General features: G+C 43.1%; 2 protein-coding genes across 3 annotated transcripts in view; both read right to left on the bottom strand.

Annotated features, from left to right (window-relative positions):
* phlpp1 (PH domain and leucine rich repeat protein phosphatase 1) overlaps positions 1-4,576 on the bottom strand; it is a 56,511-nt gene extending 51,935 nt beyond the window's left edge. Inside the window, exon 1 of the mRNA XM_059344847.1 lies at positions 2,727-4,576. Within this exon, the coding sequence (XP_059200830.1) occupies positions 2,727-4,353 (1,627 nt within the window). The 5' untranslated portion in view covers positions 4,354-4,576. The remainder of the gene's footprint in view (positions 1-2,726) is intronic.
* Positions 4,577-6,585: 2,009 nt separating this feature from the next.
* LOC131979776 (phosphatase and actin regulator 1-like) overlaps positions 6,586-15,373 on the bottom strand; it is a 61,503-nt gene continuing 52,715 nt past the window's right edge. For both annotated transcript variants that reach the window (XM_059343792.1, XM_059343791.1), the window contains exons 8-12: positions 15,045-15,100; positions 12,796-12,857; positions 11,044-11,188; positions 9,203-9,275; positions 6,586-9,034 (exon numbers count right to left, since the gene is read on the bottom strand). In XM_059343792.1, the coding sequence (XP_059199775.1) occupies positions 9,019-9,034; positions 9,203-9,275; positions 11,044-11,188; positions 12,796-12,857; positions 15,045-15,100 (352 nt within the window). In that variant the 3' untranslated portion in view covers positions 6,586-9,018. The remainder of the gene's footprint in view (positions 9,035-9,202; positions 9,276-11,043; positions 11,189-12,795; positions 12,858-15,044; positions 15,101-15,373) is intronic.

Genomic DNA, 15,373 nt, shown 5'->3' with positions numbered 1-15,373 from the left:
GCAGACGCCCCATTACCGAGCGGCATTAACCTGTGCCCTCGCTTTTACCTGAATGGGCAATTAAATCAAGGCTACAAAAATCTGTTAAACCAGGCTCTCTTGAGGAAGTTTTCTTTTATTTGTAGCAATGGCATTTTGGGCCTCTCAGCAACAGAATGTGAATGTATTGATTATGGTTTTTTTTTACTCTTTTTTCCCTTGTACTCAAAGTCGAATAAAGCTGGCTAGGCATTACAAGAGGCTCCTGTGTGGGCTGCTCTGAAAGGATCACTCGTCAGCTTGCCAAAGAGGACAGCGGCCCTTTGATCTAGGCAGCCTTCTGTACATGTGTGTATGTGTGTGTGTGTGTGTGTGTGTGTGTGTGTGTGTGTTTGTGTGTCTAGCAGGGCAAAGTGAGTTCTCTCATCTGGCCACTGCAGAGTCTGTGCACTCAAACCATGACCTGAACTCTTCAAAGTCAAACTGGCCTCTGCATTGTCCGAAAGATCCGGCGAAATGCACCATGGCAACTCTTCGACTTAACAGCCTCTTCCCATCATTCTCCTGCTTCCTCAATCATGCAGAGTGCTGAGCACCTCATCTGTCAATCTTATTAAAGATACAGCGCCGTTTAGCTGCCCGCGTACTTAATATCGAGGTTATAAATAGCATTAAAATTGCACAGTGCTCTTATTGAGTAACTGAACAATAAAACAGAGTTTAGATACTGGACTTCCTGTATCAAAGGCTGCTTTGCATGCACAGGCATGCAGACAAAAAGGCCCTTAGTGTGACTGAGGTCTACAGTTGTGGCAGCTGCGCCTGAGAGTCAGCCAGCAAGTCAGCTGAGACTGGCCCTATCTCCACTATCTAAGGCAAGACAACCATTCAAAGTCAGCTCAACATGTGTCAGCTCGGTATCCCCTCGTACACCGCCCCCCAGCCCCCCTCACTCCACTTCCTCCTCAGCAGACGTGCCTGACATTCTAGACGAGCCAGCGTACATTCCTCACATGCTTCCATCGTGTAAGGAAAGGGAGGAAGAGCAGGCCAGACATGTCACAAGTCAGATTTCTCTTTGCATCGCATGCATCTGTGTGTGCATGAAAGTGCTCTTCTGTGTCCGGACTGATTGAGAATTAGGCCTTTTGTGCACACTGTGGCCTGTGTCGTGCCATTGGCTGTGAGGGGGCTGGTGAGAGTGAGCTCAGGTGACCACAGTTAAGCTGTCTCACATGGGATGTGGAGGCGTTGCCCTCAGAGGGGCATCAGGGCTGCTTTTGCCCGCCTTTAGCGGCTGCTGCTGCTGGTTGAGCTCAGCTGATTGCACTGCCTCATGTAGGATTCATTTGTGTTTATTCCCCTAAATGCACATCCATCCACATGAGCCCCAGTGTGCATACAGCCTGCCATATGATGCTATCTAAATGAAACCATTCTACCTCAAGCAAGCCAGTATTCAAGAGCATAATAGGTCACAAAGCGCATGTGACTGTAAACGTGAACAGCAACACATGCGGCCATTTTCGGCTTCGTATTGAGTGACCTCTGGTTCAACAGCCTCTCGGGACAGGAAGCTACAGAGCGTTAATGCCTCTCTTTTCCATACTTCAGACCCAACAAACAAGATTCCCCTCAACTGTCCCCTCTAGACACTCAGTTTCACCCCCCTCCCTTCCCAATTTCATTTCCCTCAGCAGTGACAGCAATAGCAGTAGTGGTAGAGGCAGTAGCGTGGTGAAGAAAGGGGCTTCCTGAGCTTTGGAGGAGCACGTTAACCCAGCTTGGCAGGCAGTTAGTTAGTGTGACAGTAGCCGCGCTGGATGCCAATAGGACAGGCACTGTGCAGCATCTCAATGACCAGAATTCACTGGGTACACAGAGAGGGTTTATGGTCCTCCCAGCCATACCACTCCCACCCCTACTCTCCATCCAACCACAAAGGCATTCAGCCTTTTCACTAGGATGATAATGGGGCAAAAGCCGGAAAGGGCCCCATGTCTGAGCACCATAAGTTGTGGTGATGGCTTTGTGGCGATGTCATGCGTGTCCATGGGAGCACAGTGTGCTGCTACAGTCCGATAAAGACAGTTCAGAACAGAAGATCCAAAAAAAAAGAGAGACCTAAAAATTTAAAGGAAGTCCCTTAGGCAAGGTCAGTCTGACAAACCGGTAGCCTTCGGACCATGACCTTACTCTGACCCAGTCATACCACCACGCAGTTACACCTGAGCATGGTAAACCATCATTAGGAAGCACATTTAGGCGAGTATTTAGACTCTTAACCCTCTAAATTGGTGCCGCAGTTATCAGCAAAGGTCTTGTGCTGCACTCACCTTGCCTGACAGCACTCACAATGTGTGACAGCAATATCACGAATATGTGGGCCTTTTCTTTTCACTCCTGTAAAATTTAAAGCATTAGGACTCTGAGCTAATGCCATTAACTGTGAACACCCACAGCTTGGTCAGTGTTCAAATTAGAAACATGCTCTACCCTCCTGTGAAAATTATATTCTGTAAGAATATAAACTGTTTCTTTTCTCTGTTGTTACAGTCTCACAACGTGCACCTGCATGTTTGCATCTGCCTCACTGTGATACAGGTTAGCAACCTGTTACAAACACTTAAGGATCTGCAGCCCAAACTACGTAGTGTGCAACAGAGAAGGCCTCAACAAGTACCACAATGTGCAGAAACCTAATCTTGAGAGAATGGGATTACATCTGAATGCATCATTTCACTTACCTGCATAGAACCGTAACAAGGAGCCAATTTCCGTGTTCAGCCCTTCCTCTTGAACTCTCCACGGGTCCTTAAATCCAAGCTTAAAGAGAAAGTCATTCTGGATCTGCAGAGGCCTCTCATCTGGGCTAAGCCTCCGGACAGCCTCACCATGCAGCTGAACATACAGCGTGGGGCTGGAATCACAGGAATCTCCATTATGGTCTGCTGTCAGCCCTGATTTTACAGCACCTTGGCCACAGTCCGGATCTTGGATATCAGGTGTATTACCTGTAGAACAGGCTCTTGACAATGAGCCGGCACTACTGCTGGGTGGCAGGCTGCCCAGACTGTTTGGGTTGTGTCTGCTATCTGGTCCCATATTGTTTGTCATGTCGTTTAAATGTCCTATGTTGCACTGTTTGTAGTTGGCAGTGACAGCACTGAGTCCATTGGTGTGATGCTGCGAGATGGGATCTATGCTTGTGCTCGACGCAGGACAGTCGAGGTCCAGTTCATCCGAGGAGCTGCCATACAAGTCGTGGCCCTCTGTGGCACTATCGAACGAGGGGCTGAGGATGGACGCCTCTGTGCCCAGGACCATGTCATCGCTGAGGGAGTCCCTGTGCTCGCTGAGCCGGGCCCCAGAACTCAGGTCATCAAAAGCACTGCTCTCCACATCTGAGCCTGAATTTAATCCATAGCTGTCCAAACAGTTCCTGTGCTCCGAGTCGTCATCATTGGGGGTATCCATGTTAGAGTTAGAATTTAAATCTGACAGTGAACAGGCTATGTTGTCTTGTGACTCTGATTCTGGGCTGAAAAGTTTTCCATCAACGTCCTGTTGCTTTTGCCTCTCATCTGCATTCTCCATGAGCAGCAGTCTCAACCTGTCACTTGGATGGCCCCTTAATTCTGTAGCTTCCAGGGGAGCCAGGTGGTTGCATTTTATACTCGAGTCTTCATTCACCTTGCAGGGGTTATCATTATATTCATACTTCACATTGCAGTTGCCATTTTGGTCAGTCTTGGGGTTATCTTTACAAAAAATGCGCATGACAGAGCTCGACTTACTGCAGAGTTTACTCAGACGGAGCGCCACCTCGCCGGCTGTGGTGTCCATAGTGCAGAGAACCGGCCTGGGATATGAGGGCGTCAGTCTGTCGTGGACATGTATGGAGCCCCGGTGGAGATCTGCTCTCACCCACTCGCGATCTACGGGCTGCAGCTGCATGTTCTGTCGGTGCTTCAGCAGAGTCTTCCGATCCAGACTCCGGGTATGTAAAGACGCAGAGGACAGGGCCGAGTTCATCTTGGCGCCGCAGGCGGCGGTGACAGCTGAGGTGGCGGTGGCTGCAGCTGCGGCGGCGGAGAGGTTCCTCTTCAAGCGCCTCCGTCTCAACAGGAGAGAGCTGGAGTTGCTGGACGAGCCCCGGCCATTAGACGCCACAGTCCGGTTTGACGCACTTGAAGAGGCGGAATGAGAGAGGCTATTCCCGTTCTTTGCCTCTACGCGGGAGGGTGCCAAATGTCCACCGCCATCATCCGCTGGAGTCCCCCGGGCGACAGACAGTCCGCTGGGCTTCTTCATTAACTTGGTCGCGCCTCCATCCGACGCACCATCCTCAGCGACAGCCTGCACACTTTCCATCTCTGCCAATGAAAAGTCCCCCACTCTAAAATAAATAACGGTGCGCACTTGGTTACACCTACAACCTCTACATTTAAAAGCCGTAAAAGCGTGCCCACCGTGGTAAATGTCCGCCAACTGGGCGGTGTTGCTGACTTATTCCACTAGTAGTCATTCACTTCTCGCCTTCCTTTCCCTGTCGGAGTCTCCTCCGCTGCTCCGAAAAAAACATTTCACCGATTAAATTCGCTGGGAAGAGGCTGGGCGCGCGGGGACAGATCAGGGCGGAGACGTGACTGTGCGTCCCATTTGGACCAAAATACAGTGCTGGAATATGAAATGAACGTCGGCCGACCTCCTACGCAAATACTGGCTGATATATATTCATGAGGAGGACACAAGATGGGGTCGCTAACAACAACGCAGGGGATTGTGGGAAGTGTATTGCACCTGCTGTCGCCGCCGCAGGGAAGAAATTACGTCACGACTACATTTCCCATGAAGCTTATCTTCACTTTCAGTCAAGTGAGGCGGTGAACAGATGAGAGGCGTAAACATAGCTCGTATAAAACGTTTGGTGTGCAGCGACATAAGTACGTCCTCTTATCTGCTGCAGCTTTATCTTTACTGGCTACCTGTGTGCTAACAGTGTAAAAAACGACTCTATCACCCACTGTAGTTAAGTTACTGCATACGCAGCCGAAACTTATCAGCTGTCAACTGTTGCATATGAGATATTTAGTCTATGAGGGTCCCGCTGCACACACGAAGTTGCACACAACGTGGTGTTATCTCCCTTTAATCACATTCTGATGCATCGCAATGTGAAGCTTCGCTGTAGGTCTATTTATTTTAGACTAGTGGTGACGAGGCAAATAACTTCAGCACCATCTCACCAGGACGCCATTTCACAAGGCCATACAGCCCGGCTCAGTCCACATTATTCTATTGTGTTTCTCGCCATCTAGTGGAGATTGAGAAAACCCACAAAGCTTGACCCAAACTGTGTTTTTTCTTTTCTCCTGTCGAGGACGCAGCGACCCTGAGCAAGAGGAAAGCCGGTGGTTTCAGTTTTTCAGGTCACCCTTTTTCTAATTTTCAATGTTCAAGCCAGAGGGAATATACTATTATTAGACGTGCAAATCCAAATATAGGCCAATTGTTGTCTAATAATACATACAAAGTCAACTTCCAGAACATTTGCACACTGACTTTTGCAGAGATATTATATTAAAGGGACAGTTCATCCCATAATCCAAAATACATATTTCCCTGCTTACCTGTAGAGCTATTTATCAGTTTTGACTGCGAGTTGCCAAGTGTTGGAGATATTGGCTGTAGATTGCTTATCTTGAGTATGATACTACTAGAGAAAACCCAATAGCAATGTCTCTTTCCAGATATAATCACCCTGTTACTCAAGATAACCAACAGGCCTCTTTGTGAGCGACTTCATAGAGAAACTATATTAAAACGGAATCTAGTTCTGACATGAAACTGCTCACAATAAGGTCTGTCGATTATCTGGAGTTATATTTATTCAATAATAGACAAGAGCACCAACAGGCTGCAATGCCTCGGAGGTAGGGGAATACCTGTGCTCCTATCATCAAGAGTATTACAGACTAACAGCAGAGTATGAGTAAAATGGGAAATACATTACTGAATATGAACAGGGCAAGGAATTTGTGAAGCAAGCCATGTTGCAAATACCATAATTTTTTTTGCCATAAGCTTGAATGCAGCAGAGTTTTAAAGTGGTGTAAATACTGCAAGACTACCTCTATGGCAAGCTTGAAGGGCTACACACCCAAAATGATCATTTGCGTATCAATTATTCACTCTGTGTTACCTTGATTTTTTGAAAGTTGAACAACTAACAGAAAATCCAAAACCAGAAAAATATGAATGAATTGAAGTAGATGGGGGCCATGCTTGAGAACAGCAAAACTATATTGAAGCATCTGTTTACAAACTTTCACGCAACTCATGCGATATAAAGTCTCATTCATCCAGTAATAAGTGTAGTACTTCCCTAAACACGTGCATTCTCACTAAAATCTTGTCGTTTTTTTAGTTTTGCTGCTGTTAAAGGTGGTTTCCATTTTTCTTGCTTTTCTGCAAGAAATCAAGGTAACACCGGGTTAGTATTTGATATTCAAATGAACATATTGGGGGATGAAGTATGCCTTTAACATAAGCAGAACTGAGGTGATTTAAAAAGAAAAGAAAAGAAAATTCAAACAATGCAAATGCATTCAGAAATGAAATTTAATTGGCATGATGTATCCTTTACATGGTATTCTGTATTTCAAAAATGAAAAAAAAGGAACACTTTCAAATTCATTCAGTTGTTCCACCAACATGTAAAAGGAAAGATTATTGCTGAATTCATGTTCCTTGATTCCAGCAAAATGGAAAGCCTCATGCTTGGCCCAGTGGCTCAGGTTTGTTTTGTTTTTTTTAAGAGCTGAAATGAGAACTGGAGCATATTTGTGTGAATTCATTCCTCTTTATGCTCCGTTTTTTTACTGAACCTATGGATGGGAAATTTCAAATAATGGCATGATGCTGGAATCATACAGAAGCTGGTTCTAACACAAGAACACCTCATGTTTCAAAGTCTCTGAGATTAGATGACCCAATGAAATTTTGATTTTAAAAAAGGAGCACTGTTACGTTGACCTGTGTCCTGATTCTGAGGATAAACTGCTCTAACAAAACCCCTATTATTTCACATAAAAACAATAAAGTGCAAAACAATTTTCTACGTCCTTGGTTCCCAGGAGTTATTGGGTCATCTATCCGTCGCTGATCGAGACCTTGAAACCTTGAAAACAAGAAGGAACACATCTTCCTTTGCAGACAGATGCATTATAGTAGGCGGCCTACAGCCTTTCGCCTCTACTACTTTTTCTTCATCTGACAAATTTCATATTGCAACTTTAAAAGTAATACAGTAAAAAATAATAAAAATATTCTGTGTACATAAAGCTTATGAGCATTGGAATACTGGTGTAGGATCAGTGATCAGGTAACAAGACCGTAAAGTGAAGAGACAAAATGGTCACAGATCAGATATCCAACAATATTTTACACACTTGGGCCCTGACCTTAAAACAGTGACCACTGTAAAGCCAAACTCTAAACAGTGCAAAGAATTTCAGCAATAAAAATTTAAAAATCCTGACTCAATTAATCCACTAATACCTGTACTCGTGTTTCAAAATTGAGAGTGCATCATTGTGTTCAATTGTAGATTTGAGACAGAGTCATATCTTGGTAAGCTGTTAAAGAGGCAGATGTTTTTGGTGGCTCAGTCCAGAAAAATGAAGAAAAAAGTCCTCCTGAATAAAGCCTTCTTAAAGTAAAGTATAAAAGAAAATTAAAACCCTGAAGTGAGGCGTAGTGTATGAACACAGTAAAAACAAAAATGGCGGGGAGTACACCCTTAGTTTAACCTTTTCTCTACAAACAACAGATATTGCTTGGTCAAAAGCTTATAGTGAGATGAGTAGAAAAGTTAAGTGTATAATACAATGCACATTATGAGCAAAGATCATTAAACACGCTGCTGCAAACACAAAATGTAAGGGATAATGAAGTGCTGAGCAAGCTCTTGGTATTTCATTTCAAACCCAAAGAGCTAGGACGTGTTAAAACATGGAAATTAATCATTTATGATCCAAGTGCCTCTATCAAAAAACAATTAAAAACTGACAAAATAATATAAAACAGATAACTGTTACACACACTGGAACCAGAATATATCTGCCAGCTGCACTTTTTACATTAAATTTATAAGATTGTGACATGAATGAAACTTGGTCAAGCACGATTCTTCTTTAAACTTCCTTTTCCTTAGTATAAACAAAATGTACATTTGGAGAGAGTGCGAGCTTTGCCCAAAACTCTCAGATTCACAGTTAGCAATTAGATGTCAACATTGTCGGTACAGTGAGAATTGCACATAAGAGGGGAAGAAACAGAAGTCGGGACTACATAGTAATGACACAAAGGGGACTCTAGGGGGTGCTATAGCCTAGGAAAAGCAGAAGAGAAAAAAAATATTGCACATGATTCTAATGTTGGGTCCTTCCCTCCCTCCTTTGTGTCTCTCTAAGCCGTTTCCACAGTCCCAGCAGGTGCGGTAAAGATGGATCTCCAGCTGATGTAGCGACCTCAGAACAATCAACCCTGCGGCTTCGCACAGCGTTGTCCATGAGGGCTAGAGGAGTCCGGGGTGACAGCATAATAAAGAAGAGGGATAAAAACATGTCCACTGAGACAAGTCCACTGGTGTTATTGATGAATCGAGGTACGGTTGCCCTCGGTAGATGTTTGAGTGTCAGTCAATTGCGAACAAAAAACTCTCCTGCTGTCCGATTGCCGCAGAACTGAGCGCCTGCCCGAGAGCTCAGCAGAGAGGTTAAAGAGACAGTCGAGCAAATTCCATAAAGGGGCGATGTGAATCAACTGGAGTCATTGTGTGCTACTACAGTGGATGGAGTAGTGGGTGTCTGCATCTTGGGAGTGTGGTACCGACTCAGTTGTGTGGGTCTTGAAAAGGCATTTTCAGAAGACATGGCCTTATTGTAGAAACGGGCACCATTTTACTGTCCAGCACTTAAGGTTCTCAGTGGAGGAGAGCGCCGGTCCGGCACCGCTCAAGACAGTGTTGGTCTACTATGGTCTGTGAAACCTAAAATCAGAAAAAAACTGTCTTGTTTCTAACATTTCATCACATTTCATCACCTCAGCTAGAGCTCAGTGCTCCATGCAGACAAAACCTTCAGCATGTGAACAGCTCCAGGCTGTATGTGGATATTTATATGGATCTTGCATCGTCACATGCAAAGTAATGGATTACCTGGTTAAATGGCGACTTGACTCGTGCACTTCCATCTCGTTGCTTTTGAAATCGTTCAGTTCCTTCCGTATAGCTGCCTACAGAGGACAAACAAGAAGAGAATTTGAGAAAAGCTGTAGAGGCTTAGTACACAAACTGCAGCCTTTAAGCCCCGTCTCTACCTCCTTTTAGCATGCTTCATGCATCATTTACGCTTATCTCGAGGCCATTCTGTTGAATTCTCTTCTCACATCACAAGAGCCCTCAATTTCCTTCTCTTAAGATATACACAATAATATACAATCTGTTGCTAGTCTACTTGGGTAGTCAGCTTGTGTTTTTTAACTCCATGGAGTGGTGATACCATTGATTTACATCAACAAAAAGAAGCAGAAAAAGTTTTAGTTTAGTTTAAGAAGGCCAGACTATGAGCAACATTTTCTCTCCATCTCTGAAACGCCTCCCTGATATTGATATGTGTTTTATTGTGTTTATTGTCAGACCCTTTGACAAGTCTTGACAAATCTTTTTTTTGGGGTTGCTTTGCAGTGTTGGCAGCTGTTGCTAATGCTGGAATATTAACTTTTGTGTGTGATTTTCAACCATTGAAGGCTTTCACAATGTGGCTCGAAAGGATCCAGTTTGTGTAAAATTCTTGTGAGAGTTCAGCTTGAGAAGTGAGATTGCTTACGGTTAGGGTAGGAATATCAGGGTAAGACAATCAGAGGCGAAAAGGAGGTGGGATCATGCATTTACACAAGATGGATCCCTTCTATCTAAAACCATGACCTGTGATTGGTCAAATCCTCCTTAGAGGAGCTGCAGAAGTCTATTTTTTAAATTTTCAATATGATAAAATGTTATGATGGGATTTTTGTCCAATGGCGCAAAAAAAAAGATAAAGAAAAAGGCGTATCCCAGCTTTAAGTGTAAACAACGCTCTTAAAAAAAAAATCTTTTCCTGCTTTGTTTTTGTGAACAAACCAAAGCAGTTTTCCATTCATGTAGTTGTACACATTGACATTTGGGACAATACGGAGTGAATCACGGCCTCTAAACAGCACCACTGGAGCGATGGAAGGCTAAGTGCCTCGCCTAAGGAAAGGATGACTGCAAAGACATTCTCAAAGTGGGGATGAGTCAAAGTTTCAAGAAATAAAACGGTGTGCTGTGCCTTATTTTAATAAGCTTACATCCTGTCTAAAATGTTATGTGTGACAACGATGCAGCCAGTTGATGTCATGAGTTTTGCTATTCAGCATGACTCAAGAAAATCGTCTCCAGCCTTGGAGAGGACGCTTCTGCGACAGGAGAACAAACAATATTCAAATTTGTGCTAGATGGTAAAAGCAGCAAAAGAGAGAAAAAAAAAAAGAAGTCAGCAGTGCCTCGCTGCGGCTGAGGGGTCCTGAGGCACCGCTCGTCCGATTACTCTCTTATGTAAGGGGAGTTGTTGCATAATCGAAACGCTGAATCCCCGTGATTTTCACGAGTGGTCCTCAGGTGTGACCCGCCGTGTTCAGAACTGCACATCATAAAAGCAAAGGGGGCATAATAGCTGCTCGGCAAAAATCAAGAACTCATTAAAAGTCAGAAGCATGGACGGCCAGGCGGCGAGCAGCAGGACTGCTCCAGGATGTTTACGCACAAAGAGGGACCAAACAGCTGAGGTGGAACTCGCAGTAACAAGAGGAGGAACACATCCTACTAATATTACCCTCCTGTGTTACGGATTGCGTCATGTGAGGCGCAGAGGGGGGGGAAGGGGAGCGTGATGATGTTTGAAGAGAAATGAAAGCAGGCGAGGGGGAATATTGATATTATGAAAAGATTATCTTAGTTTAAATGAGTGGATGTGACACTGGCCTTGTCAGCTGCTGTGAGCCGGGTCCAGGGCTTATCGGCCCGCCTGTCGTAGTCCTGGGCATCTGACACCTCCACGTAGTCACTGAATCGGATGAGGATTTTGGCCTGTCTCAGCTCCTCTACAGTGGGCCTCTGGCTCAGCTGGACAGAGAGCAGAAAAAGAGAGTTGGTGAACAGAAAACTAGTTAGAGTATTCCTACTGTAGTTACAGTCTCGGTCAGCAGCTTCTCAGAATTTGCATATATCTAATTCTTTATTAAAAAAAAGATTCCACAAGACTTGCACATTCAGTATTTTTTATGCAGGTGCGTCATAGAGGAGTTTAATATCACACTTCTTTGGCATTTAGGACATTTGCTGAATCAGTGGGCTATTAATAAATCTATCCTCAAAGGATCCGTATTTTTTTAAAAGCAACATATTAATTGATCATTTTAGTTAAATGTGTCAATAATGTGACCATTTTAGATGGGAATCACCAACATCTTGCACCAATTCACCCACGTCGATCAGTATTAGCTCACCATAGTTACCAGGAGTTGCTTATGTGTGGTTTATTAATAACAAGAAACAAGAAAATGCTGTACATACAGGACAAAAATTGTCAATGAGATTTTTTTTTCAAATTCAAATTGAAGGAAATTCAGATTTAAGGAGTCCTCATCCTCAATTGTATCCCTTATTGTTACATTTATACATATTTGTGCATATCTATATTTCTATTTTGACATATTATATTTCTATATTTTCATATCTGTTTACTAAACTAACTAAATGTATTCTATATTTCATATTTCTATTTGTACATATCTTTATTTACATAAGACTTGCGTCCGTATTTATATTGCCATATATATTGAGCGTAGCATGCTTTTTTAACCTTTAATTTATGTACAGAATTACTTTCCATTCTATTCTTATACAGCAGCAACTGTAACAAAGCAATTTCCCCCAAGCAGTCAATAAAGTATTTCCGATTCTGATTCTGATCTTTTAAAATCCCAAATGTCTGTAATGGCCTTTGACATCCAGTATTGGTCAGGAAAAAGTCTATTCTTATTCTACGAATGCATACTTAGTGTGATATACAGTACAGGAGGAGCATATTTTTCTAAAACACACATTATTTAATGCAGCATCAGTGACTGAACGTTTAGAAGAAGAAGAAGAAGATTACTTTTATTAATCCCACAATGGGGAAATTCAACCTCAGCATTTAGCCCATCCTTTTTTTTTTTTTTTTTTTTTTTTTACACACAAGTGAACACAACATGCAAGGAGCAGTGGGTAGCACATTACTGCGCCCGGGGAGCTGTGCAGGGGGGTTAGGTGCCTTGCTCAAGGGCACTTCAGTCCTTGACCTGTTTATATACTGTATACAATAAGGCACATATATTACATTCCTCCAACAGCTGTGAGATTTCTGTTTTGAGCAGCATGTCTGCAGGTGAGCAGAACGTGCTATAATCTAATTGCAAGTGATGGGAACATGCTCAACACCTCAGTATGGGGTCGAAGGATTTGGCAGCTAACATGCTGAAGGGCCAAGGGCAACAAGGACATCAGCGTCTCCTGGGAGGGGGGACCTGAGAACTACAATACCGGGCCTGTAACACACTAAGATTGTGACTGCTCGCTAAACATGAGTCACTGTCACAGTGTTTGTTTATCCTGGCAAACAACTTACCCCCTCCAAACGCTTAAAGATCAAGTGTGGGTTTGCACCTTTGGAGCCATTTTAGACTCACCTTCCGTGTTAGCCTTCGTTTTATCTCCCTCTTCTCCTCCATTTCCTCCTGCTCATTGCGAGCTGCAGAAGACGAGAGAGGATGGGTGTTATACTGCCAGTGCAAACTGTGAACTGTATACAAAATGTTTAGAAATCACTGAAAAGGGGAACAAACAAACTATTTGCATAATGCGGCTCATTAGATTCACACTAAACTGGATAAGTTTCTCACAGTCTGAAATAGTTTTTCATCATTGGCTGTTTAATGCTATTAGGAATGGGTATCAGGGGAGAATGATTGCTTTGTTCCTTTCAAGTTGTCCCAGGGCTTTTGGGTCCATGTTGCTGATCAAGTGATTAGCCTATTTAAGAATAAACATTTCTTTCTTTTACAAGGAAAAAAATTCTCTTCACATTAAGGGCGGATTTTCTGAAGTAGGGTTGTGTGAGGTACTTACCCATAGTCAGGATATTATCTGCAGTAGATGCTGATCGGCACTCCTGCACTTTAGAGAAGTGTACGCCATATTTAGATTATTTTCACCGCTTTACCTTGGCCTCAGACAGCCCTTTCTGATGAAGAACTAAAGCTGTTATGTGCTCTTTTATCCAGTTACTTTTGTGTCTTGATTATGCAATCAAGCAGAAGGTTTGAGAGCAAAACCTGCCACAATGCAATTAAAAATATATTGCAAGTAAAATAAATTAGTGATTCCAAATGTATTAATGCGAATCCAAAAGTTTTGAACGTAAATCCAAGTTTTCTTTAGAATCCAAAAGTTTTTAAAAGCAAAACTTTTGGATTTGCAGACAAGACTTTGAATGGCATTAATACATTTTACCCCCTCGACCCGAGTTCGGATAAGCGGTTAAGGATAATGAATAAACATTTTTTTAAATTGCAGTGTTGACAGTTTTACTCTCAAATCCACATTTTTATTGCAGTGTGAAAAGTTCTGCTCTAAAGCCTACTCTGTTTGATTGTATTTTAAAGACAAAAGTAACCCTATGAACTGCTGCCTCAATCAGTTAGTGTTTTAAAGGGTTGGTTCAGATTCACAAGAGTCACACGTAACTCTAAGAAACTAAGTAACCAATTGAGGCAACAGTAGATCAGAAACTCCTATGTTCTGCCAGGTAAAATTGCTGTTTTTCTCGAAGGAGTCTGGTAGCTTTGAGGAGAGCATAGAGAACAGCTTCGGTTCCTGATCTGGAAGGGCTGTCTGACAGTAAAGTAAAGCAATGAAAATATTCTAAATATAGCGTACACTTACACTGATGAATTGTTTCAGGTGGACCTTTTTTGGTGGCTAAAACACATTTTTGCTGCCACCGTCCACAGCAGTACATTGCTTCCCTTCCATGCCGGTACTCCTGCTATCTGACCATATACTGCAGGTAAAACACTGACTGTGGATAAGTACCTCATACAACCCCACTTCACTAAAGCAGAACTATCCCTTTAAGTTCTTACATCTCTCTTAAATCTATCCATGTGTTGCATTATATAAATTTAGAGTCAATTACTGAGCCGAAAAAACACACAAGTTAAAAGGAGAAATGATCGTAGAAAAGAAGCATTCTGGGCGTTCGCTACTCCTGTTTGCAAAAGCTTCGGCAGTCAAACTGCTTGTGCCTGTGCTGAACACACTCTATCTGTAGTACTACTCACATTTTTGGATTCCGCTCCAGAAAATGACGCCCTGTTTGTTTAACCTTGGTACTGTATGCGTGTGAGTAATGGTGAGGACATGACTTGTCACTCATGAATTCTTAGACTTTGTATTTTCTTCCTGTGCTCTGCCAATCACGCAGGAGCCTCTAGGAAAGCAGAAACTGCTGGTAAATCAGTCTTTGATGTGAGAGACGCAGAGTCCCGGGCAACAGAACTGCTTCTTTCTGATACTGCATGTGTTTGAGCAAAGAACTCAGTCTCTCTGGACATGGCTCCTCGGGGAGCCCTGCAGCCTGTCTGCCTCAGATGAAAAGACAGACCAAGGAGGAATAAAGGGAGAGATGTAATGCTACTAGCTTTCACGTAACTAGGCCTCTGAAATTAACCAGGCTGCACCGTATGAAGCCTGTATGCACAAAAGGCTGCAACAAATATGGACTCACAGAGGCTACAATATGTTTAATGAAGCCTCACACTGTTAGACGGGACAGTTTGTCACAGTTATGTCACTTTGACATTTTTGTTAAAATGTTCATATTTGTAAAATGACCTTTGCAGGTTAGAGATAATGTTGAATGAAATAAGACACTCACGTTTGAGGATGTTTCTCTGTTCCAGCTCCTCTGCTGTGGGTCTCTGACTCAAGCGCCTGGTGAGAAACATGCATCCACAGGTGAGGTCAGGAAGGCACCAATCAATCAATACAGGGAAACAAAAAAGTGAAAATAAACCGTTTCATGTTTCACTCCACTATATTTGCATTTTGTCTGTGGTGTGTATGTAGTTTTGTGTCTAAGCGGTGACACCCAAAAGCGCCCTGAATACCGAAAAATTAAAAGAAAAGAATACGGGTATAATGCAGGGTCCCTGCAGATACAGACTATAGCCGTGTGTCCAATAAAGTCGAAGAAAATGAAATGTT

This window comes from Centropristis striata, chromosome 11 (assembly GCF_030273125.1).
Source record: "Centropristis striata isolate RG_2023a ecotype Rhode Island chromosome 11, C.striata_1.0, whole genome shotgun sequence".
In the NCBI taxonomy this organism is placed as follows: domain Eukaryota; kingdom Metazoa; phylum Chordata; class Actinopteri; order Perciformes; family Serranidae; genus Centropristis; species Centropristis striata.
Note: the sequence above shows the minus strand (reverse complement) of the source record. Positions and strands in the feature narration are given on the sequence as shown.